The sequence below is a fragment of the Convolutriloba macropyga genome, chromosome 3, assembly GCF_964194025.1.
Source record: "Convolutriloba macropyga chromosome 3, txConMacr16.3, whole genome shotgun sequence".
NCBI lineage: Eukaryota > Metazoa > Xenacoelomorpha > Acoela > Convolutidae > Convolutriloba > Convolutriloba macropyga.
In genome coordinates this window covers 36,803,783-36,830,790 of record NC_134470.1, presented here as the reverse complement: position 1 = coordinate 36,830,790, position 27,008 = coordinate 36,803,783, and the positions used below count along the sequence as shown (strand labels likewise).

The following is a 27,008-nucleotide window of genomic DNA, read 5'->3' as shown; positions in this document are numbered from 1 at the left end:
CAAAAGAGCTCTTGGACTACCAAACTTTTCTTTCAGAGAGATCAAGAAAAATGGAAAAAAAAATGAAATATTGCTGGGGAAAATGACGGAGTTACTATTCCACGTACAGAAATTCCGAGCATCCTTGATTTTTCGGGCATTCCAGATGGTAACACATAGGATACAAAGTGAAAAGCGAAACATCAAACAAACTAATGAAGAGTGATGAAAATACAGCATACTACGGAGAAATTGCCGTCTATCTTTGGTCCAGAAAGCACTTGAATATCATTGACTACCGGTACGCTGGTGATACAAAAACCCCTTTGCTTCGAGTCATTGATTCAAAACAACGTCTGAAAAACGGTAGTGTGTGCAACCAACTCATCGAATTAGATTAGACACTATCTAATCATTATCGAGTTTTGCACAGAAAAGGTGGATTTGATTCCTTGTTCGGGAACCGATAAAGTCATTTTAATCCATCAATTCAAATAAAAACAAATTAGCATGGATTTTTATTACTCTAACCAATCGGCATCCTTACCACATTTTTCTGGCAATCACAGGCAAAGAGGCAGCGGTTTTGAAGCATTAGCTGTGCGATGTGGGTGGGTCGCTTTACCTTAGTTCGACGTTTCATTCTTCCTACATAAAATGTATGGGAAAAGAACTTGAAGGCAAAGTGTTCCAAGAGTTCTAAGACCTTGTCACCAGCGAAAAATCACCCAATCAAGCGCTCATAAACACAAAAAGCAACAAAAACCATCTTTTTGTTTTGAACAACCTGCCGTATTGGTGACTTTTGATGGCAGTTTTTGTCAAAAATTAGGACTTGTGTATAGTCCTGATGGGCTCATTTTAGAGTTCGAGGTAACTGGTGAACATAACAAATTTATCGATTTAATTTTTTTGGAAATCAATTGTGAAATTTTCAGTCCTCGGGAGCTGATCTAAAATTTGACGGGGCAGCTGCTGCTGACATTACTAGAACTGACACTCCTTACTTTTGCAAAAATGTGTTGCATTCACTTTTCTCTGACTGTACTGTGTCAGATAACGGATTGAAAATCTAAAACGCAAAAGGTATTTATGCACACAAGAGTTTCATAGAAACTGAGTTGTCACATAACAAAGATGCAAAGAAGACTTGGTTAGCTTGCAAGGCTATTCCTACGAAGAAGCAAAAAAGCATCTGAAATGCAAAAAACTCGGCCATAAAAACAGCTGAATGCACTTTGCATGGTAGTGACAAACATCTGCCCAGTGGTTTAACAGTTCCTATTGCATCCAGAAGATCTATTGATGATTTTGTTATCTTTTCGGACGATGCTGCAAAAGACTACAAAACGAAAATTGTTGAAGCTAATTTTTGCATTCGCAAGATGACACTGAATGATGAGGTCGTGTCTGCCATTGAAAAAACCTTGCTTACTAGCCCTGCTGCCTGTCCCTACTTTGAAATTTTGACAAAAACATTTTTATTGGCTTTGACTGGTCTGCATAGTTGGAAGCAAGAGGATATTTTCGCACGAGAGCCAATCCGAAGATTTTCAATTTGTATCAATACAAACAAAGCCTTTCTGGGTAACAACATGCAAAATCCAGTTCATTTTCAAAAACTTGACTTGGAACAGACACATGTTTATCGCAACGAATGAAGAAAGACTGATAGTCCAATATTACAATATCAGACAATGTTGACAATGGGCACGGAATAAGTCTATCAGACTATCCCCACCATTTTATAATGGTATTTGATCTGACTAGCACCCAACAAGCTTCCCATAGCTTTATACATCCGGAACGAACAATCTGGTCCATATCTATCGATCTGAAGTTTTGAGCTGCTTTACCGATCGACACTGAAATTTTTCTTATTGGAGAAAAAGCTAGTACAACTTTTGTTGATACTGCGCGACAAGTGTCAAAAAATCATATTCTAACAAACTGATGGACGAAGATGACCTTACAAGTTTAAGAGAGATCACGAAAACTGGAAATTTTGAAATTTTGCTGGCGAAAAAGACGGATTTACTATTCCACGTAAAGAAATTCGTTTGCGGTATCTATTTTGCGGTATCTATTTTCTCCCCAGATTTGTTATTAAAGCCAACGGCAAGCTGTAATTTTGGAAATACATCTCCCTTAACTTGCAGGTTTGACGGTGTCAAAAATAAATGCCCGAAGAAGTTGAAGTGAACTTTGAAGGTTTTGATTTGCTTCATGGTCTCAACTTCGATTGCACTCTCAATCAGAGCGTGAAAAAAGTTATTTTGTTATTGACAAAAATCAGATTCAGAGTGAGGACACACAGCAGAGTTATCCAAAGATGTAACGGTTGGCTTCTCGTCAACAATTACAAACTTGAATTGCTTTTGAAGTTGTTTGAGGTAGTTGGGAGAGCGTTCAAACATTGCTTCCTGCATTTTTATTACAGTGATCAAATTTCTGTTTGGTTGCTTGGGGTTGTTCTGCTGAGAATCTTGCGTTGTAGCTTTGCATTTTTTTCTGTTTTTTTAAACTAAACCTCCAAACTCTTCTAGAGTCAGAGAAATTCTCGTTTCAAACTCGTAATCCTCTGCCGCTTTCTTGAATAACAGAAACACAAATGTTTCGGTTCTTTTGTACATTTTTAAGTTAAACATTGATCAAATGCTTTTCAGTTTGAGAATAGTCGAAAAGGCAATCTTCAAACTGTGTGTCTCTTGAAGACGTAAAAAGCATGGTAGCCAACTTGCTTTAGTCAATATAATGTTCATATTCAGTCGACTTAAAGTAAATAACTACCAACTTAGGAGGCGCGGCAAGTTGGGATCAAACCAGTGTCGTCATATTTTTAATTAAATCTAAGTGATTGATAAATACAATCTCACGTGCGCCCCGCGGCGTACTTGAGACTGATCAAAATTGACTTTTTTACGAATGTGACCTTAATTAATTCTTAATTAAAACGATACCTCTACAAACCATTCGTTGAGTGAACCTGCTTGAGAAAGAAAATAAGAAGTACATGTGTTTTATATACAAACGAATGAATTTATCCACGCAACTCCACATTTCTGTCTAGGAGAAAAATAAACATTGATAGTGGAGGGACCCATGTGACCACTTGAGAGTAAAGTGCAGAGACCAAAACACCTTACATACAAATCTTTAAAGTTATAAAAAGCAGATTTGACCCCACATTCTTCTCAAAAAGAACCTCAGTACGACTTATAAAAACCACATGCTGTATACAAAGTTTAGACAGAGATAGAGATATTATGCAATTAGGTGTGACTAAGGTCTATGCTCCAACCAAATGACTGCATTTAGATAAAGCAAATCTTGTCTTCATTAAAGCAAATGTTGCCAAAGAAATTTGTATTTGCGATCATTCCCTTCTTTTGCGCTTACTTAACAGTTAACTTTTGAAACGATCTTGAGAAAAACAATGTCCGTGAAAATTCTGTCGGAGTCAGCGATTTCTTTTGAGAGAATACTTTTTTACCAAACAGTGTTTGAATATTTGTCGGTCTGAAACAACAAAGACGAAAAACGATTTGTGGTACACTTGCCAGCATTGTTTGATACCGAAGCTATATATCAACGCTTTTGCTTTCCTACCGGAAAAAATGGAGCCGGTTGAATGCAGTATCATTACTTCTGGAGGACACTTACCTCCAAAAACTATACCGCAAAGGCTTTCAATTGAAGAAAACTCTTACGAAGAAGTTAGACGTATCTTTTCACAGATGCGACTGCGAGTGTGGGCCTTTATTCGAAAATCAACTCGGCACATATAAATCCTCAAAATTTGGGGTGTGAAATTATCACCATGCTCACCAGACAGTCAACCAACGAGTATTCCGGTCAGTGTTCCAACAACTCTTGCTGTGGATTCAAACCCAACTGTTACTGCAATCCCAAGCCAATCACTCTTTGAGGATTTCTAGAAGAAGATCAAGATCTCTGACAGATTTTCAATTACAAGTCAGTTTGATATTAGTATTTTATCTTGTTCAAATTTTGAGACACCACAACAACATAAAATTTTAACCAATTTCAAGACACCCAATTAAGTGAAAACTGCAGTAGTGAGTGCAGCGCCACGAAACGAAGACAAGTAAACTCTCTAATGGACTTTTTTGACCTATAGCAATTCAATAACTCTATTATTGAATTATAATTCCTTCGCATTTTGGTGTGTTATGTGACTAACTTTTGTGCATAGCTCGCTAATTGACAGTCTTTTTTTAATCTTTTTACATAGATAGCCAACTTCTGAACCGGAATTTTACGAAAATGGACAAACTCAACAAAATTCACTTGCGTCACGTAAACAAAATTTTCCAAAATGGACATAATCAAACTTGTTGAGAAGGTGATATATAACAGGAAGCAACCAATCTTCCAATTCGTTGAGAGAAATAATTTTGCTATCTAAATAATTAAGCTATTAAAATGTAATAACAGGCTTGGGCAAAAGCTTCCAACAAAAATTATTACAATAAAATCATATAAAACTAAACCTCACTGAAATTTTTTTTTTCGTTATGCTGGTATTATACTCCTGTTGGGATAACCTTCAGCTCTGAGGTACATTAGTAAAACATCATTTTTTCAGCAAGAAGGTGAAAAAAGAATGGCATTTTTCAAAAAAGGATGTTGTTTTGTTTCATTGCCTTATAATATTGTTTTGTAAGAACAAAAACTCAAAACCTGGACGGAATTACCTGTGCTTTTTGTGGTCTATAGGTTTTAATAACAAATTAACCACATTTTGTCTAATAAATTTGAAAAAGAAACTTTTTTTTTGGTTTTTGGTGGTGACCTTTGAACCCAAAAAAGTCGGCTCCAACAGATAGTTGGGATGAAATTGATTATTGGGTTGATATTATAAGACACTGCACTACGAAAAAGCTCAAAACGCTCGTCAACTTAAACAAAATCTTTCATGAGATAAATACCCACTTATTAACAGCTAATTAGCGCCTCATTTGTCGAATAAGTATTTAATACAAAAAACTTTCCTATTTTATTGGACGGGTTTGTCATCAATATATACATGCGGGTCACTTTTGGTCATAAGGGTCAGGGCCGAAAACCGGCTCCTTCACTGATTTTCAAAACATGTGGATATTAACGTCTCATGAACATCTGGCATTAATTAGCAATTGAAGCACCCGAGATTATAATGAAACATCAGGCTTTGTTCTAAAAAATTGATATTTTGGGGCCTGGAGACAAAAATCATCTCATAACAGCTGTCATCGAAAAATGCTTGCAACCGAGTGCTTGTCATTAGTTGTCATGTGATGACATTGACTGATCATGATTGACAGAAAATTTAGCTTTTTTCCAGATGAAGATGAGGGGTCTTGATATTTTTTTGTCGGGTCCTACGTTTTAGTGTCCGGGGAGCTTTTTTGATTATGAGGCTCAACATCATCAGACGCAATAATCGGCATCTACAGTGAAAAAGTTGCAAAACTCACCTTTTTCTGCTACATTTAGCGAAAAAAAATTGACAAATTAATCTGCTTTTAAAAAAATTTGAGTTGTTCAAACACCGGAACAAAAATACTGTGCATCATAATCACGCAAACATCCGTTGTACTTGAAATTCAACAGAGTGGACAAAAAAGCGTTGATGTTGGAATATTTTTTTATAGTTCTAAGGAAATGAAATCAAAATTTTTTTAAGGCAGGCTACTGAAATGTATAAAATTAGAACATATTAGCTGTCAAAATGAAGAGAAAAGACTAAAATAATTGATTAAAAGGTCATCAAAAATTCATAAAAGATTACCTTGACTTGACCCCTAAAAGTTCTTAAATAAACCAAAAAAACTTCAATTGATATGCTTTGTCACATCGCATACAGCTAAAGACTAAAAGGAACTAGCCGTTAAACAGAAATATTTTCTTTGTACATTGTACTAAGATTTTGAAAATATCAAGAAAGTTTCATCATGTCAGTGTAATTCAATGGTAAACACAAAATCAAATGCGATTTTTAGTTCAACGCAACTTGAATTGTTCATAGTTGACTAAAGCGGGATAAAATAGTGAACGGGCGCTCTTAAAATCCAATCAAAACCAAAACAATGAGAGTTTGAATTGCGTGCGTCTTATGAGAGCCTCGAGTGGAATAAAAAAACGTCGTTTGAAGCTAATTTACATGCTAACGAAAATTGTTTTTATTTCTGCTAGCTTTTGAATCTTGAAATTTTCAACTATGGTTTTCAATTGCAAATATTTTTCAGCAATTTTTGCTAACAGAGAAAATCATTCTCGCCATGAGCTTCGCTACTACCTCGACAAATTAGGTTTACCAGACTCTAACTGTTGTATTTGTACATTCACTTGTAGAGAACTTTCCAATCTCGAACAGCACATGAGAACTTGTCATCAAAAATTTACAAATTGTTGTCGGTCTTGCTATATGGGATTAGGGACACTAGAATTTTTGCTCTGCGTTTAAGCTCTTTGCGTTCTTTACTTGTCTTTAATGACCAAATCCAACTAACTCAAGTGGGGGCTGAAACTGCCTTGATGGTACCTCTCAGAGCTACCATCTGCCGCCATCAAAAAACCAGGCAAACACAGACTTTGCTAATTTCATGCTCCAACATAAACCAACAATTGATTCGCTTATAGAACATAAACTCCCACAAGGATCACAAAAACTTCAATTTAGTGCCGATCGTCAACTCAAAAAGCCGAGTCAATATAAAGATCACGAAAGTGAGCTTAATAAAGTTGATGCAATTTCACTCATGACACCCGTTTTTAATCATTGATTTAGCAGCGAGACCTTCTGGTCTATAGGCGAGAAAATGTTGATAGTGCTAACGGTATTTGCCTCTAGTGCTAGTGGATGGGTGCTTGAGAAAATTATCAAAATAAATGAAGGTTTTGGCCAATACTGACCTATAACTGGCTCGTATTACATTGCATTACAATTCAAAATTACAAAATTGGCGCTGTTTACTTAAAATGCGTAACCACGAGAACGCAAGTTGCTTGCTTTCTTTACTGCTCTAGTGCTCAATATCATATGCATTACAATATTAGCTTAGATCGACCAGGAAGGAACTACAACACAGACAAAACTTCACACGAAACTAACAAGCAAGTCAAGCCCATGGAGCTAGAAGAAATCAATCAGTTCGAAAATCTCAATGAAGTTCGAATCAAAGTTTTTGGTCATGATGGTAGATATTTTTTACCTATCAAACTTTACAATGGTTCTATGGTAGATACTTGTTACCTATGATGGTAGATACTTATTACCTATCAAACATCACAATGGTTTACAATTCTATTGCTTTTATACGAAGCTGACTTTTACCATTATGAACTGATTACCAACTTGGCTAAAGTTGTCTGTTGTGTGAAGAAGACCTTGCACATATTAGCAAACATATGGAGACCTGCTGTGAAAATGCTGTTGTTTGATGAACGGGTCCGAAAAAAATTATATAAATTCAAAAACCTGGGCGCTATTTGGTATGATCCATTATTCATTCACTTTGATTTCGAATCCTTCTTGTATCCAGAAGCAGGTTTATGAAAAAGGTTTAGAAGCAGAGTTTAAGAAAAACCGAACCCTGTGGGTTTTCACTTGCGCGAAATGATCGTCACTCAACAAAACCAATGTTCTTCCACGCGGACAGCTCTGAATATTTCGTTTCAAAATTTCTACACATGTTACACACTAGCCAAGTATTTATACAAGCGCAAACGAGCATTTCCCTTCTTCAGAGGTGATCGTAGCCATTATACAAAAAAGTTCAGCCCACGAAAATTGGATATGTAACGAGCCTTTTGACGATAATGATGAACAGTCGTCAACTGATCTGGATCACTGCCACTACAGCAAACCATTCGTGGCTGGGCTCAAAAAATTGCATTTGAGCATGATAGAACGTCAGTTTTACCTCTGTGCTGGGTCATAATATATAAAATTATGATCTACATCACATTTATTCAGCCCTGTAATCTTGTGAACCTACAACCACTGTAACTGTTATTCTGTACACTAATGAAAAATACATTTCCATAATTTTTGAAGTACTCGTGGAGATCATAGCCCTAAGATCAAAAATCATGAAAATCTCAAGTTTACTGATTCATTCAAAATGACGAATTCGTCTCTCGGAAAAATGGTGAAAATTTTGCCATGAGGTTTATTTGGAATACTTGCTTCTGCGTTTCTTAACCTATCGTCAACAAAATTGCGCTTCTCAAGCAAAAGAAATATTTTCCCTATTCATATGTTATTGGTCGAGAAAAGTTCAAGGAAAATGCCTTAAAGCCTCTTAAAGAATGACGTAACACTCTAGAAGAAAAGGCGGTAGCAATTACTCAAGAAAATTTGGACCACGCAAAGACGATGTGGAACACTCTGATTTATCGAACTCTTCAAGACTACCACGATGCTTACCTGAAAACCGATTGCGCTCTTCTCGCATGCGTTTGTGAGCTCCACAGGGAGCTCACTTTCTCCACCTACAAATTTCATTGCGTGCACGTTTACGCGCTACCAAATATGGCTAAGGAAGCATTCTTGAGAATATGCATGCTGGAGGTCGAATTGCTCACAGAAAGCGAGCACCTCGATATGATGGAAGCAGCAGTACGTGGGGAATTATTTTCAATTTATGAGATGAGCAAGTTTACGGCAAATAATAAATAATTACCAGAAAAAGACTCCTCAGAACCCTCAGCATTTGGCTTCCGCGTGGACGCCAATATCCAACACGGTGTCGTAATGCAGAACGACAATATCCCTCAGTCAAATTTTATGCTAAATGCTAATATTACACTGGCTGAGATACTGAACTGCCCTGATAATAACACTGTGGGTTACTTCGTGGAAGTCAACTTCCACTATCCGACAAGTCTACACCATCATTAGACTTGCTAGATTAGACTAATATCAGGACTTCCTCCTCGCAACATCGAAAACTATTGTTGAGATGACTGGCTCAGAGACTATCAAATAATATTGCGAGAGAGCCATAATTTACCTCCCTCAAAAGTTCCAAAACTGTTGAAGACATTCTTCAACAATAAACACTATGTTGCACAATGCTTCCTTACAAGTTGTTAAAAGTGTATGTTTAACTTGGGAGTAGTGGTTAGGAAAATGCATCGTGTCTTACAATTTACTTGAAACAATTGGTTAACACCCTATATATGCCTGAAAAGTGAGAAAAGACTAGTGGTTTCGAATAAATTTGAGAAGTTTCTATTAAATAATGAACAACGCCGTTTATTGAAAAAACTGCGAATCAAAACGTCAACGGATAAAACTCTGGCTTACGAGAGAGGCAAGACAAACCCTAACCATAGTAAGCAAGTTTGAGTTTGACAAATTCAAAATATTGGCGAGAACATGGCAGCTATCTTCTCACGCCCAAGAAAGATCTTTTGGTTCACACCGTCTATAGTAGGGGCTTCAATTCTTGATCAGGCAAAATACTAAATGTATCAGTTTCACTATATTACAATTCGATCTTCATTTGACTGTCGATTACTCTATGTTGATACCGATAGCTTGCTATACCGGATAAATTTTGATGATCTTTACCATGAACTGAAAGAGAGCAATGTTCTTGATCAATTTGACTTCTCAAATTACCTAGAAGATCACCAAATGTACAGCATAGAAAATAAGCGCGTTGTCTTAAGATTATATACAAGAATTCATATGACTGCAGCCAAAGCTGTACAGCATTACTTCCGCTAGTGAGTATTTTGTGTTTAAAGATTCAGAAAAAACAAACAAAGTACCATCTAATCTTGTATGATTGTCATGATTTGATTGCATTTTTTTCATAGGTAACCAAAAGATGTCCGCCAAAAGAAAAACCAAAGAAAATTTGCTCTGACATGCAGACTACACTTATACACTTGTGACTGGTATTATACTGCGCGCTAAAACTGCAAGGATTGTTTCGGAAAAGCATGTTCTACAAACGGTTTCAAGGAATAAAATATGTCTCTGCTTTTGATAACAAACGCCACATTAAGAATGAGGGAACTAAAATACAATGCGGCCACTATAAAATCGATCACTGCCGAGTCGAAATTTTTTCTTGATATAGCGAAGAAGTAGAGTGGGACTACGAAAATGAGGAACATGCTCACTTTCTCCTAGATTCGGTTCCCAATTGGGACCATAATAGTGATTTTGTTGTGGCGGATACAACAAAAAGTGAAAGCTTGATCCAAGTGAAGAATGGGAAACACCTGAACCGGGATTTGCAATGACAAGTATTACTACTGAGGAAGATATTGATGGCGATGATATTGAAGATTTTGATGCTACCACCAGATCCAGCTCCTCCTCCCCAGACCCATTCCTTAATTATGAAGCGAATGAGTGCCGTGAAAATGGTAGCGATTATGAAGGAGAACCAGCATTCAAAGTTGCGCGCAGACAATAAACTTGTATCTAACTGCCTAAACTGCGCCTTTTGAAATCCTAATAGTGTAATTTTTTTGTTCATGAGTGCCAAAATACGTTTCAATAAATTGTCCACTTGCAGCTCTTATTGGAGCGAAATTGAATCAAGAACAAAGTTTCTTGCACCTCTTTTTGACCGAAAACAAGTTTGCCGCCTTGGTCATGAAAATATTCTCGCATAAGCACATCAGAATAGAAAGAAAGTTATCCCCTTTCCGTTTAGGATAAGCCCTTATTGTACCAGGTTTAAGTATTGTAGGATATCGCCCCTCTCTGTAAACAGTATTTACTTGCTACTATGGAGTTTAGCTCGGTGGCATGAGTGTACAATTACAGTGTGTGGGTGTGTCTATAGGTACTAATTGGAAGGGCGATGTAGAACCTCAAAATTTTATTATTTTCGCTATGAAAAATTGTAATCACTTCTGCAAGTAAATAGTTTTTGAGTGAACTTGCACAACGCGTGTTTCAAAAAGACTTCATGACTCTGCTAAAGTTACTTCTCAACTCTGGCAAAATCTTGAACCGCTTCGCGGTTCTCAATTAATGCCAGACTTTCTCAGTGACTTCATCAGAGTCACGTAACCTATACTTCAAAGACAGGTAGCTCAATTAGTCATATTGATACAATTTGATTCAAGGCCTAACAATTTTCGAGTTAATTTTTTTTCAAAAACTTTCTTCAGCGTTCAAGGATTTTAACTGATTTTTTATCTTAAACTTAAAGTCAATAGGTCATGAATTATTGAGTTTCTGTACCATACTGAAGCAGCTATGCCATAACTATGTCGATGACAGCAGTTAAGGTAAAGGCGAATTCTATTCAGAAGGTGAGTTTTTCTAAGGCTAATTTATTATAAGTATATTACAAGTGTAATAGTGCGTAAAATGGTTACTACAATTTAACAGCACAGCAGATATAACATCCCAGTGAAACGAAACTTGATAGCCATGATAAGAAACATATATATGAGGGGGATGCTAGAATGACAACAGCGACAGGCAAGCAAGTCAACCATTTTTGAAAAGCTAACTTTGGAAAATGTTTTCCTTGCTTCCGAAACGGGAGAATCGTTCCCATTTCCATTTCCTCCGTGGTTGCTGTATGCATCCAGGTCTATGTAAGTCTCTCCTGGTCCCATAACACAGTACACATTCATCTTCACTCCTCTCACTTGCACTTCATAGTAGCCATCTTGACCTGCAATAGTTATTACAACCAACCTTCCATTGATAAAAACGGTGTTTACTCTTTTTACGCCTAATTCTTATACCCGAGCTAAAATGCTAGAGGGGTAAATTAACCTGGGTGAAAAAGTATGAGATCTAGTGACCAGATTTAGGACTCTACTAATGAACAGACCATGCTCGACCAATAGTGTCAAAAAAAGATGCTATATTCAAATAGTCTATAAAAACAATTAAGCTTAACTTGTGTGTTCATCCCGACTTCAGATTTACCCAAGATTGCTGCTCGACATTAGGTCGATCCAAGTTTTGCCGCTTAACTTTAGTTGTTGAGCGATATTGTCTATGTTCAATTTTTATTGCTCTGCCGAGCAACTGCTGTTTAAAAGCACTTTGAGGAATGAACAGCTGCTAACAAGCTGTGGAATTGAGGTAAAGCAAAACAAATTTTTGTTTGCCATGCACAAAAACTTACCTTGACGAATCTTATGATATAATTCAAGGAATTGTATGGGAAACATTAAAAGTCTTTAATCTGGCCAGCAGCCCAATGGAACATTCAGAGCCAAACAGACCAAAGAAATTTCATAAATTTTGAGAAAAAAATAGCAACCCGGAATATGGTGCCAGTGTCGTTCAGCGCTGAATCATGACAGAATTCGTCATGTTTTTTTTTACCAGGGCCAGTTCTCTGAAAATGTCTCACTTTTTAATTTACAGTCTGCAATTTTACTATCTTATGAGTCATTTCGCTGTCTTATTGGGGCATAAAGTTTCTATTTTATTAAATTCTAGATACTTTTTGTATCAGCGTGATGAGCACCAAAGTTACTTCGTAAAAACATGGAATGAAGACATGAAGGGCTGCTATTAAAAACAAGTAAATTTTAACTAAGCATAATCTGCCACACTTAGGCTTGTTGGAGGCTCTTTGCCAAGTTTAGACTGGCATCACCACTTTTTTCTCTGATCGAAGAAATCCATCATTCGTTTGAGCTAAACCTAAAACCATTTTCATGTGATTCTAGATGAAATTACATAAAAAATTGAAGCCCTACTCGTTGGTTCTGCGTCTTTGATAGTCTGACATGAAGTAGTGGGTCCATCTTTGACTTCATGCCTCCAGTACCACTTGCGATTAGATGTGACAGACTCTGAGGGGTACTGGGAACAGGACTGGTTTACAATTGACCCGTACGTGAAGCTCACAGCCACATGATTGTACACTTTGCACTCAAATGAGATGTCCTAAAACGATTGAGTAGATCACTGGCTGAGAGGGGATCGCACTTTTAAGATTAAGAACCGCAAATCTCCCGTCACACCATAACATGTCGCATACTTAGAGGGTACTATGAGAGCTGCTTAGTCACTTAATGACCTCCGTACTTTACCTGCTCATCCCGTTTTTCAGGACGAATAGTTAAAAGGGTCAGACAAAAAATTGGTCGGGCGAAAATTTGCATAAAAAGACCAAAGGCCTAATGTATTGCTACAAACTTCGTTTGAGAGCAATTAAACACCCATATACAAAATCTTCAGGTTTAGGTCATCATTGAAATCATTATGAGACCGAGAACAATCCAATATGAATAATTGCAGTATTTGGAATATAAGATGTTCAAAGGATTAGAATGAACTATAAATAATATTAAATCAGCGGATCAACAAAAGATATATATTTTTTAAGAATTTTTTTGCATAATTAAATTTGAAGGTTTGGGACTTTTTTGAACACGTGCATTTCAGGAACATTTTTTGCTTGCTAACTCGGCAATTTTGTGCTCTTGTCATTTTTTAAGCTCCCGTTTTGAGGAAGAATTATTATCGAGTATAGAAAAAAATTATCTGCTGAGTGCAAGATTGCAATCAAATACTGTTTTTATGGTCGGTAGATTGAAAACACTGCTCCGTTTTCTTTGGCGCAACTCAAATGTTTTTTTCTCGCAAAATTTGAAATCCGTTTTCAAATTGCTCTTAAGGTGAAAAAGGCCTGACATTTGATGCTTTAAATTATTTTGACCGCTGTTGTCTTGGTATGCATGTTGTTTTGGTGGTATGTCAGATAGCAGAAGGTGCAGATAGCCGAACAAGTTAAGTGTATCAAGTTATCGATATTGTAGACTCTAGGAAGTAACAAAACTTCTTAATGTAAATCAGTTGGCCGCATTAATTTGTTTGCTTGTGATGAAATCACATCAAGTCCCACGAGCCCAGTAATTCAATGGGCCGCGAGACATGATCAATAAAAACAAGTTCTTGTTTAAAAATTAGTAAATAGCTTTTTATTGCTATTTATAGCGTATGTTTTTCGTTTTTCTTTCATTGGTCAAGAAATTTCTTATATATGAGTTGAATGCAAAATCTAGCCAATCATATTGCTCCATTAAATTTTTTTTTGCATCTTGACTGAATCTTTGTCTATCTGAGTTCAAACCGTTTTCGTTTTGTTCTGTATAACATGCTCTGTATTGCATTATTACTCTTCAAATTGAATCGTACTAATAGTGATGTCTCTACAGATAGACGTACCGAAAGGTAAAATTTTCTACTAGTCTGATCGGCCGAAAATTTTTGAGCTGTGGTTCCACTGCACAAAATTAACAAAAAATTTGCACCGTTTAATGCTAAGTATAGAGAGCCACCACAATTTGCCATGATTCAGCGGCCCATGGCAGTTGATATTAAACTACCACCACGAAAAATCAGATAAGTTTCCACAAAAAACATATAGTTTCTCTTCCGTCGTAACGAAATCTCTGAGCATATATATCTATTTTAAATTAGTATTCTAGAACATGGAAATTTTGTTCATGATCAAACCATAAAAAAGGATTTAAATTTTCTCAATTCTGTTTAATTGTCAAATTAGAACTTCTGTATTTTGATACTGCTGCCACTGTCAGTAGTACCAGCATTGCTGATGCTTTGGATCTTTTAATGAGCAGGACGATCAAAATTTCAGATATAGAAATTATCTGTAGTCGACTTCATAAATTTTTTAATAGCACGAAAAACACAAACAATCGCCAGATGTAACATTTAATCAGTTTTGGCACGTTTTATAAAACATGCGAGCAAGATTAATTTCTTTTTGTTGCTTAGAAGTTTTCATGTCGGCAACTAGTTCAGAAGATTACAAAACGGAGACAAATTGCACAAATTGACAAATCAACTGTTTGAAAGCAAAATTACCTTGTAAATGGCGTGTGTTCATAAATTTTCCGCTTTTTGTGTTCCTTATGACCTTTATGAATCAACTGCTTTCATGGCGCAAATTTCGATAGCAATTTTCTAGTTTTCTAGAAGAGGCAGTTCAATTTAATGTATATCTGTTCAATTTGACCACGCGCACATTTTCGAAGCAGTGTTTTCACTTTTAAAGCTACACTACTATCTGGATTTTCTACTTCAATAATTTTATCGTTTCTCTAAAAATTAGAACAATTAATTTTCTATCGATATCGATTTGTAGCTGACTCATCTAGATTTAACGGAAAAGGGAAATTATAATGTTATAGAAATGTTTTGTGCATCAAAATAAGGCAATTTTTTGGTGTAGTTTTTCAAATTAAAACTTTGATGTCGATCACAATTGTTGCATACAGGTTTGGAAAGAACTGAGATAAGCTCTGAACTTCAGCTGAAAATTTCAGGCAAAAAAGCGATGAGAGGTGCAATTTAGCTCTAAGAAATGTAGAGTATCTGACCGATATTGCGCCAAAAATTTTAGGAATCGCTGAAAACAGCTTGAAAGATGCAGCAGAAAGCACTGAATTAGCGCTGAACTCAGCACTGATTTCTTACTCTTCAGCACCTTTCAGAAAAATTCAAATTGAAGGGTACCTATAGTGACGTCTGGACAAAAACACGTACCGACATTAGAAATTTCAACGCATTTGATAGGCCGAGAGGTTCTGAGTTGAAATTTTGTTGCACAAAAACAACAAAAATTTCACACAGTTGAATGTTAAGTATAGGGAACAAGCACATTTTGCCCTGACTTAGCGACCCGTGGCAGTTGTTATTAAACTACGACAACCAAAAATCAGATAATTTTTCACGAAAAACATATAGTTTCTCTTCTGTCGTAACGCGATCTCTGAGCATATATGTCTATTTTAATTTGGTATTCTTAAACATGCGATTTTGATGTGATTTTTGTTCATGATCCAAACATAAAAAAAGTATTCAAAATTTCTCATTCTGGTTGATCAGCAATATAGAACTTCTGTATTTTGATGCGTCTGCCATTGTCACTAGCACCAGCATTGCCGAAGCTTTGTGTTTTTTAATGTGCAGGAAGATCAAAATTTCATATATAAAAGTTTTCTGTAGTTGACTTTAGAAATTTGTATAGCACGAAAAACACAAACGATTTCCAAAATTGAAGTTTTTTTAGTTTGTGTACGTTTTATAATACATACGAGAAAGCTTATTTTTCTTTTTGTTGCTCAGAAGTTATCATGTTGGCAACTAGTTCAGAAGAATACATAAAAGAGATCATAAACAAATTGAAAAAGCTAACCGTTCAAAAGCAAAACTACAATATAAAAGGCCTCTGTTCAATAATATTCATATTTTTGTATTCCTTAAGACTCTTTCATTGTCTGTTATTGTCACTGGCACCAGCATTGCTGATGCTCTGCATCTTTTAATGAGCACGACGATCAAAGTTTCAGATAGTCGAGTTGAGGAATTTTATAGCACGAAGAACACAAACAATTGCCAGATGTGAAATATAATTAGTTTATGCACGTTTTATAATACATAAGAGAAGTGTTGCTTTTCTTTTGTTGCTTAGAAATCATCATGTTGGCAACTAGTTGAGAAGATTACATTATGGAGATCATACACACATTGACAAAATTAAACGTTCAAACAGCGAAATAACATTGTATATGGCCTGTTTTCAACAGTATTCAATTTTTGTGTTCCTTGAGTTTTAATTGAATCAATTGCACTCACGGAGAGAAGCTGGATAGCCGTTTGCCAGTTTTCTTTAAAAAGCAGTTAGTTAAGTTTGATGTAAATCTGTTGAACTTCATCCTGCTCACATTGTTTGAAGCAGTTTTTTTTTGCTTTTGCGAATTTATTATTTTTGTTTTAGAGTTGAACAGATTTTACGTGGTATTGAACTCACTATCTCTCACAGAAAAGAGCTAATTCGATCAGGATTTTCTCCGTAAAAACTTTTGTAATTTTTCTAGAAATTAGAACATTTAAATTTCGATCGATTTGCACTAGAATCTTATAAAATTAACGGAAAACGGAAATAGCTATGTAAAAGAAACAGTTTTGACCTCAACAAGAGGCAATTTTCTTTCTGTGTAATATTTCCATTTAATTGTTTAGTGTTGTTCACGAGTGTAGTATGCAGATTTAAAAAGAACTGAGAAGAGCGCTGTGTTTGAGGTGAACACCAGCAAAATAGCGCTGAAAACAGTAAAAAAAACCCTGAAAAATGTCGGTAGGTGTGTGTCGGCTGAGCTTACTAACTCACTAACCAAATTGAATAGCGCCTCAAGGTAATTTCTAGCAGTCCAATTTAGAATAGCATGACAAGCGAAATTTAATGCTACATTCTACTGAAGTCATAAGGATATGTTCACTTTGTTCAACATTAAGTAACTATTATTAGTACGTAGTCATCAAACATGAAGTGAAACTGAAACGCAAAATCGAACTCTACTATTATTGCCACGTATTGAAGTGTCACACAAATTTAGCTGAAACGGAGTAAGAGATACCAAACTTGGTAAGCCAGATTCGATGAATTTTGCAATTTCCCTACCAATTCAGAGAGTGAGGGGCACCGTATACGGTATCCCGAACCCTAACCTCAGTGCAGAGAATCTTACGACATAGTAATCTACAACCAATCAGAGATGCAATTTTGACATGCACGGCAGTATAAATCGAGCTTGAAAAACTACCAAAAATCAGTTGAAAATCGTTAATTTGGTCTTATTAAACTGAAATACAGTGCGTATTGAAGCACATTTTCTTGAGTGGTAAGTTATTTGTTATCGTGTCTTGTTTCTGTAGATCATATTAGTGATTGCACAGTATGACTTAATGTTGACTTGTTGAAAAGAGAATATCTTTGACATTCTCAAAACTTTCTTTCTGAGGAAAAAAGTTCCTAATAAGAAAGAAAAACTTTGTGCAAAGCACATAGTCAGTTGCTTTTACTGGCGATATCAAAGCCTAGCATAGGTTCAATATTGGTGTTATTGAGGCCAATTGAAGACTAGAAACAAGTTATTAAAACGAATAATTGCAAACTCAGTTATTAATTATGTTTGCGTTTGCTTTTTTTTCTTACTTGACTAATCAAGTTAATTATTGTTTCGAATAGTTAATAGGTCTATTACTAAAGACTGTATTTTAAGATAATTTGAAATTTTGATTTACATTTTGTGTTATTAACCAAACTCAAGCAAAAAATTTAATTGTTTCATTTATATTATTTTGTTATTCTGAGAATTATTTTGTTATACAAAAAAGTTGGTTATTCTGTAAAGCTGAGCAATTAGTTATCAAGAGTAATAGAGTACCAAGCAATGCAACGGTAAGTTGATAAACAGTATAGCGGATAATACAGTTCACAAATAATAACTGCAAAAACACAATACCCCGACAAATTTGAAACCGCTGAAACGAACGGGGCGGTGTTAAGTTTTCCTTGACTTTGGTAGGAGAGCAGCCATTACATTTGGTCCGTCAACCCAGGTAGTGGAAGGCAAACTGCTTTCCAGTCCGGTTAAGAGAGTGCCAAAGGCACCCCCCAAAGAGAATCAAACAAATCAACAGCGGAACTCCAGTGAGGAAGAGAGAAAGGTGCGAGTGCAGTTCACAAATGGCGTTGAAGAGCTAACCTCGCTTAAACGGAGTAAACAAAACAAAAGCAAACAGCAACAAGGTAATTCAATCACAACCCGCAGAGAGGAGCTTCAATCAACATCTCAATTGTAGGACAAGAATTCCAGGATTTAGTGGATAAAAATAACACTAAAACAGGGATTGGCTACAAAATAATTGAAGATTCGGATCGACCCGAAAAACTAAACTTCCTCTACCAACAGACTGTTCACCTTCTAGAAGAAGAAATACCCAAGCAACTGCAGCGTCAAAACAAGCTTGTTCCCTAACAAGCAAATTTCGTTGAAGAACATCTGAAAAAGGCAAGGAAGTGCAAGGCAAGTCTGGACTATCATTGGCTTGCATATATAAGCAAAGGCACACAAACATCAATGAATGCAGAGAAAAGCAACACAACTCAAGCAGTGAACGACAGAAAGGGCAACAACAACTACTCAACGGACAACCCAGTTGCTCAAACAGTACAAAATGGATTAAAGCGGCCAGGAGACGGAAAATGTTTCGGAATCATCTTCAGCAAAGCAAAAGCGCAAGGAAAGGATGAAGAAATTCGATATCGAGTTCGAAACCAAGATGCGACCGGAACAGGCAACATTCAAACGAAGAACGCTAGAGCTGTAAATGCAGATGAGACAAGTCACCCTTCATTTGGACCCCCAAAGAAGAGAGATGTCGCAGACTGGGCCAGTAGAATCGTCAACTTTCTAACACCAGCTCGATCAACAGCTCGCTTCGAAGTAACACCTGAAGTGAACAGGTCTGGTCGCTTCTCACGATATCGCAGTTCACGTGACCGATCCAAGTCTTGAAGACCGGGACGTTTCCCCTAGAGCTGGTCTACTACAGTGGGTATGCAGGTAGCAGTGACCTATCAAAGCAGAAGTTGAACAACTTCGATGGAAACCCCCTCGAATGGCCAGAGTGGTCTAGTATGTTCATTGCTACTTTGGATCAACGCCCAGTACCGGACTCAGAGAAAATGAACCACCTGAAGACTCTACTGACAGGCAAGGCAAGATTAGCAATCTCTGGAATGGGCTATTCTGGACAGTTCTATGGTGCTGCATGGAGCATTCTGGAGAGGAAGTTTGGACGGCCTCATGTAACAATTGATGCACAACTGGAGGGTCTTCGCAAGGCTAGTCAGGTGAAACCTCACGACTCGAAAGGTCTGATCAGCTTCTCAGTTTGTGTTTCGAACTTTGTGAACGTACTTAAAGCATACAAGCAGATTGGTGATCTGCAATCAAGCTCGACACTCTATATGGCAGTAGGTAAACTACCTGAAGTTCTCAAAGAGGAGTGGTGGCTCTAGGTTGATGATAAAGATGAAGATTGCCCTGATCTGATTATGTTTGAAAAATGGCTATCTAGGATAGCTTTCGTGCATGAAAAGTTTTCATCTTCCAAAAGAGAGCAAAAAGAAGAAGACCGAAGAGGCACAAATGGAGGCAAACGGTTCTCGAAAACATCGAATTTCAGTGCTAGTTTGAACGTGAAAGAAACCAAGCAAATGCCAAGCGATCATTGCCCGCTAGTTGATGGCACTCATGCTCATAAAATTTGGAATTGTCCACTATCCAGGAACATGAGTGTGAAAGATCGGTACGCAGCAGTGAGGAAGCAACGCTTACGTTACGGATGTCTAGGCAAAGGACATGCAATCAAAGATTGTAAAGTCAATGCATGCGGCATTAATAGATACATCAAGAAGCACAACTAATTGCTACACTCAGAAAACCAAGTGGACTAGGGCAGTCATGCAGTCAACTTAAGCGCAGCAACAATCAACCAAAGTAAGTTACAAGCTTTCTTCAGATAGTTCCTGTCTCAATACAGAGCGGTGTTAACAAGCTGAACACATATGCTTTCCTCGATAGTGGATCAACGGATTCTTTCATCGATAAAAGTGTGCAAGAGAAGTTAAGAGCCCAAGGCACCGATGTGACGCTCAACATAGCACTTTTCTGGCATACAAGTAACAAAGGATCTGAAGACAGAAAAGGTTCCTCTCAAGATAAATGGACTACATTCAAGGGTGCATTCCGTTTGCACACCCGTTAATCTCCTTGAGAAACACAAACTACAACTACAACAAGCTGAAGCAAAGCCTCAATCACTTGAGTGTTCTAACCAACAAAGGCTTCAACTTGATGGAAGTTGGCATCATCCTTGATCAAGATGCTTATGAGCTACAACGCCTATTGGACTACCAAATTGGAACACGAAGAGAATTTTCAGCCGTTCTAACAGAGCTAGGATGGGTAGTCAGTGGACCCATGATGGGCAAAAGAAACCAAAAGGTTTGTCATTTCGCCTTCACAGAAGTTATGAAACTGGCTGAGAATATCCAAACTTGATGAGACATAGAAACCTATGCTTCCAAAATCAACATCGTCAGTTAGTCAAAGAAGGAACTGCAGGCACAAAAGATGCTAGAGAGTACAACAAAGTTCACAGGCGAGCGTTACGAAATGGGAATGCTGTGGAGTGAACTAGAGCCAAAACTACCGAACAACTACAGCTTAGGCCTGGGTCAGCTTTACTCAATGGTGCGAAGATTCCAAATGGACCCAACCCTGAAAAATTCGTATCAACAGTCAATGTATACAGATGTAAAAAAAGGGATTCGTAAAGATATTGGACGAGTCCAAAATGAAAGGCATTTTCGGGAAAGAATGGTTTTTGCCACACCATCCAGTGCTAAACCCGAACAAGTCTGGCAAAAAAGACTTGTTTGCAATGCTGCATCAAAATACAAAGAAGTATGCCTAAATGACAAGCTACTAGCCGAACCTGATCTGCTACTCGGTTTGATTTGAACAATATTCAGATTCCGTGAAGAACCAATAGCCCTGACAGCTGACATCGAATCGATGATTTTACAAGTGCAAGTTCCGGAACAGGATAAAAGTTGCTTGAGGTTTCTATGGCGTCCAAGAACTAACGAACCTGTTCAGATGTACGAATATCAGCGTCATGTATTTGGAGCTAAAAGTTGTCCAACTTGTGCAGACTATGCTCTCAAGCGAGTGGGACTCGACAACGAAAAAGAGGATCCACGAACCTGTTCAGATGTACGAATATCAGCGTCATGTATTTGGAGCTAAGAGTTCTCCAACTTGTGCAGGTTATGCTCTAAAGCGAGTGGGACTCGACAACGAAAAAGACTATCCAATTAAATCAGTAGATACCCCTGAAGAAGCACTTGAGGTCTTCAATCAACTACAACCTCTTCTCTCACAACATGGATTGGAACTGAAGAAGTGGATAAGCAACAACGATGCAGTTACAAAAGCAATCCCGGAGAACTTGAAATCAATCAGCAACACGAAGCAAGTCGAAGTGGAACCCAATACGGAGGGATCCTTAGTGCTAGGACTACAATAAATTGTTACTGATTATAGTCTCCAAGTGTGCAGAGGTACGAAGAAGGAAGTTGAAACACCTATAACCCAGAGGAAAGTTCTGCCACAAGTCTGTTCAGTATTCGACCCGATCGGATTGTTTGCTCCGTTCATTGTTCACATAAGAGAAATTCTGAAAGGCATGTGGACTAAGAATGAGCAACATTGAGACAACGAAGTGGAGCCTGGCGAAGAAGGAGAATTCATGAGATGGAAAGAACAACTTCCAATAGCAGCTGAAACAAGCATCGACAGAATATACTTCAACAGAGAGAGGGATAAAACCGAACTTCATGCGTTTGCTGACGCATCTGAAGACACGATGTGTGCAGTCGCCTGTCTGCGTTCACAATCGAAATGATACTTAGCTGGCTTAGCATTTGTCATTGGAAAATGTAGAGACGCATCGATGACGCATCTTTCAGTACCACAATTGGAATTGCAAGCGGCAGTCATGGCAGTGAGGTTGAAGGAACAGATAGTCAAGGAACACGAAATGAAGATAAATAATTGCAGTTTTTGGTTGGACTCAACTACGGAATTTCAGAGGATACACAGTTCCCATCGCAAGCAACAATTGTTTGTGGCCAATCGAGTGGCTGAGATACTAGGTACAACTGATGTTTCACAGTGGAAACATGACAGCAGTATCAACAACCCAGCGGATATTGGCACCAGAGCAATCAATATTGAGGAACTCAAGAGAAATGGGTGGCTCACTGGGCCGGCCTGGTTGAAGCGACCAGAAAGTGAGTGGCCTGAGCAAGTTAACCTGATCTTTGCATCAAATGAAGAGAATATACCCTCATCAGTCTTCACGATACAAGCTGAAGAAAAGAAAGCTGTCATTCAGTAGGAATCATTCAGCAATTTTAACAGACTAGTAAATACAGTGGCATATGTACAGCGAGCTTTGAGCAAATACAAACCAGCCACACTCGTAGTCAGCATCTTTATGTTACTCCAGCAAGAACAGCAAAATCCTCCAGTTCTCACCCTTCCTAGATGAAGAAGGACTTATTCGAGCCAAAGGCAGAATAGGCAAAAATCAATTGGATTTCAATGCAAAGCATCCAATATTGCTACGTTAGAATCATTATGTGGTTGAATTATTCTTGAGAAACGAGCACAAGGACGATCGACACGGGGGCAGTGAGCAGGTAAGGAACATCTTCAGCAGAAGATGTGGTTCCTAGGCAATGCCTTAAGATTGATCAAGAACAAGTGCGTTACCTGCAGAAAAAGCAGAGCACAAACGATAGCACCAGTAATGGCCGATCTACCCGAAGAGCGGTTCGATGCCTCAACAGCCTTGAAAAATGTTGGATTTGACTACTTTGGCCCTTTAATTGTGAAGATTGGCCGAAGAAACGAAAACCGATGGTGTTGTCTGTTCACATGTCTAACTATGAGAGCGGTGCATATAGAAGTGGTATCCAAGTTGGACATAAATAGCTGTCTCAATTCAATTATGAGATTTATTGCGCGAAAAGGCAGACCAAGTACGGTCATCAGCGACAACGGGACAAACTTTGTTGGAGCTGAAAAAGAGTTTGCAGAATACGTTGCGGCGTGGAACAAAGAAAGGATCGAAGAACATCTAGTTCAACGAGGAATCAGATGGAAGTTCAACCCACCCGCAGCACCTCACTTTGGTGGAGTATGGGAACGGTTGGCAAGAAGTTGCAAGAAAACAATGTATGCAGTGTTGGGTAACAGAGGACGTTCTTTCAACAACGATGTGTATTGTTGAGCAGACATTGAATGCAAGACCGTTGACTCCAGTCAGTTCAGACGTTAATGACTTAGAAGCATTGACCCCCAAATCACTTCTTGCTTGGCAACAGGAACGTTTGCTTACCTAACCTACCATGCGCAGAGAAATTTTTTGATCATCGAAAGCTCTTTCCACAAACTCAAGAATATGCAATTCTCAGATGGGACAGATTCCGTAAAGAATATCTGCCAACTCTGAATAATCGACAAAAATGGCGATCTACGTCGAACGAAACCCTTAAAGAAGGCGATCTCGTTTGGTTGATCGAAGAGAGCGATAAGCGTGGATATTACAATCAAGGTTGAGTAACGGAGACCGTCTGATCAGCGATAGTTCGAACGAACAACCGAGTGTACAAGAGACCAGTAGTGAATCTCGCTATGGAAAACAGGGCCGGCGGTGTGGCGGCTGAGCTTACTAACACAGTAACCAAATTGAATAGCGCTTCAAGGTCATTTCAAGCAGTCCAATTTAGAATAGCATGACAAACGAAATTTAATGCTACATTCTACTGAAGTCAAACGGATTTGTTCATTTTGTTCAATATTTATATTCCGTAACTATCATTAGTACGTAATCTTCACACATGATGTAAAACTGAACCTCTAATTCTAACTACACTATTATTGCCATGTATTCAAGTGTTCACTATCACGCAAATTTAGCTCGGACGGAGTAAGAGATACCCAATTTGGTAAGCCAGAATCGATGAATTTTGCGGTTTTCCTACCAATTCAGAGAGTGCGGCGCACCGTATACGGTATACCGAACCCCAGCTTCAGTGAATTCAGAGAATCTTACGACATAGTAATCAGAGATGCAATTTTGAAATGTACGGACGGCAGTATAAATCGAGCTGAGTTTGAAAAACTACCAAAAACCAGTTGAAACTCGTTAATTTAGTCTCACTAAACTGACATACAGTGCGTATTGAAGCACATTTTCTTGAGCGATAATTTACTTGTTATCGTGTCTTGTTTCTGTAGATCATATAAGTGATTGTACAGTATAACTTAACTTTGACTTGTTGAAAAGAGAAATAACTTTGATATTCTCAAAACTTTCTTTCTGAGGAACAAAGTTCTTAAGTAAGAGAAACTAAGTGCAAAGTCAGTTGCTTTTACTGGCGATATCAAAGCCTAGCATGGTTTCAATAATGGTGTTATTGAGGCCAATTGAAGACTAGAAATAAGTTGTTAAAACGAATAATTGGAAAATCAGTTAACAATTTTGTTTGCGTTTGTGCGTTTTTCTCACTTGATTAATCAAGTTAATTATTGTTTCAAATAGTTAATAAGTCTATTACTAAGGACTGTACTTCGAGATAATTTGAAATTTCGATTTGCATTTTGAGTTATTGACAAAACTGATTGTTTCATTTGAATTATTTTGTAATTCTGAGAGAAACAAGTTTGTTATTCAGCAAAGCTGAGCAATTAGTTATCAAGAGTAATTGAGCAACAAGTAATGCAACGGTAAGCTGATAAACAGTATAGCGGATAATACAGTTCACAAAATTTAACTGCAAAAACACAATATCCGGACAGATTTGAAACCGCTGAAACGAACTGAGCGGTGTAAAGTTTTCCTTGGCTTTGATAGGAGAGCAGCCGTTACAAGATGGCTGACATTGCGTTAAAAAAAATTTGGGAAGCGTTGAAAACAGCTGTAAAAAGATTACGGCAAAATGCGCTGAATCAACGCTGAATTCTTGCTCTTCAGCGCCCTTACCGCAAAATTAAACGCTGAATTATCTTGGACACCTGAGCTTGAACACTGATCATGGGATATTGGATTTATTACCATTGTCAATTCTATGTTGGCTTACGCAGTAGGAGAATGCGTGGCATCCGTCAGTTGCCATACAGCCAGTGAAACAGCTGTCCAGGGTCTTAGCATCAAAGGTCTTCATTGCCATATCCACGTTCCTCAAACAGGGACACTCGTGGTAATGCCTCGACCACTCAATTTGGAATGAAGAGCAATTTGTTAAATGAAGGGCAACAGTGAAGACAAGAAAAACGTGAACTGGAGAATAACTTAGTGGAAACTTTTCTTGACCTCGTTTTGTCCTGAGCTCTGTCAATATTATTCCGTGAACAAATCTTTCCATATCATTGGCCTTTTTAATTTCAATGATTCTTGAAATATACATACTCGTTGACAAAAGTAAACGCATAAAATTAAATTGTACATGGTAAACTGCCTTTTTTTGAAGCCACATTTAGTCAATTATCACTTTGTTCGGAAAACTGGCCAACTTCTAGCTGGATTTTCTCTGTATGTAAGCTTGTCAATTCATCCACAATTGGATTTTTAAACGTCTGATGATTATGCGTCAATTGATATAAATAGAGTCATAAGAACCGAACAAAGTTATATTAACTAAAATAGACTTCAGAAACAGGCTGTTTACAATGTATAATTACATTATATGCATTTACTGCGTTTACGTTTGTCAACGAGTGTAGTTAGCCGAGCAGTTCTAATTATGATAAAATGTCATAAACCGACAAAGAGTGGGGAAAATTAATAATAATTAATCAGAATGAAAACTAAGAATTACTAAAATTTAATTTGAGGCTGAAAAATAACTACTGTTGTTTTGCTATCCTAATTTGTAACCGACTGATATGTATTTTTGTAATATGGTAGCCTCTTATTTTTGGCAGATAGTTTCAACAAAAAAAGCACAAAGTTTTTCACTTGAACGATAAATGTCAGCGAAGTTTATTGCATCCGGAAACTGATTTGAACGGGGCATCCGGCGAAGCGCCGGCCTCGTTTCTTTGGGACAAGATGATTTCAAATTGCAGAACGAGCATCCAACAAAGTTTATACCATTCAATTATTTATTTGAGCGATTGGCTGAAAAATTTTGGATGAATTTAAATTGTGTACATATACCTAACTTTGAAATCCAGTAAGCCGAGTCGGATACTGCAAGTAAAAGCATCCGCCAATCAATCTTTCACTGAAATTTATGCAGGTGTCCGCGTTTCATTAAATAATCGGGAAAAAGATTTTTTTTTGAGAAAAGCAGAGACGAAGAAAAGCCGACAAACAAAAACACAAAGAAATTGTAAGAAATTTTTATTTTTCGGTTTGATTCGTGCGAAAATATTGAGATTTTTGTTAGAAGGTTTTGGCATGTTCAGTTTTGAGCCAAATTCTTCGGTATGTTCAGTTTTCAAGCTTAAGAAATTTTCTGAAATAGACTGTCCTATCAATTTAAAGCCAAATTTACTTGCCAACCGATGACTGCCTTCAGTCGAATACGTTTTGGAGAGCATTCAACTTAACACTTTTA

The 27,008-nt window shown here is 37.4% G+C and overlaps 1 protein-coding gene across 1 annotated transcript in view; it reads right to left on the bottom strand.

The window, feature by feature from the left end:
* LOC142336625 (uncharacterized) overlaps window positions 1-26,427 on the bottom strand; it is a 47,643-nt gene extending 21,216 nt beyond the window's left edge. The window contains exons 1-4 of the mRNA XM_075385535.1: window positions 26,152-26,427; window positions 25,527-25,839; window positions 12,688-12,877; window positions 11,476-11,642 (exon numbers count right to left, since the gene is read on the bottom strand). Coding sequence (XP_075241650.1) covers window positions 11,476-11,642; window positions 12,688-12,877; window positions 25,527-25,811 — 642 coding nt within the window. The 5' untranslated portion in view covers window positions 25,812-25,839; window positions 26,152-26,427. The remainder of the gene's footprint in view (window positions 1-11,475; window positions 11,643-12,687; window positions 12,878-25,526; window positions 25,840-26,151) is intronic.
* Window positions 26,428-27,008: the final 581 nt, after the last annotated feature.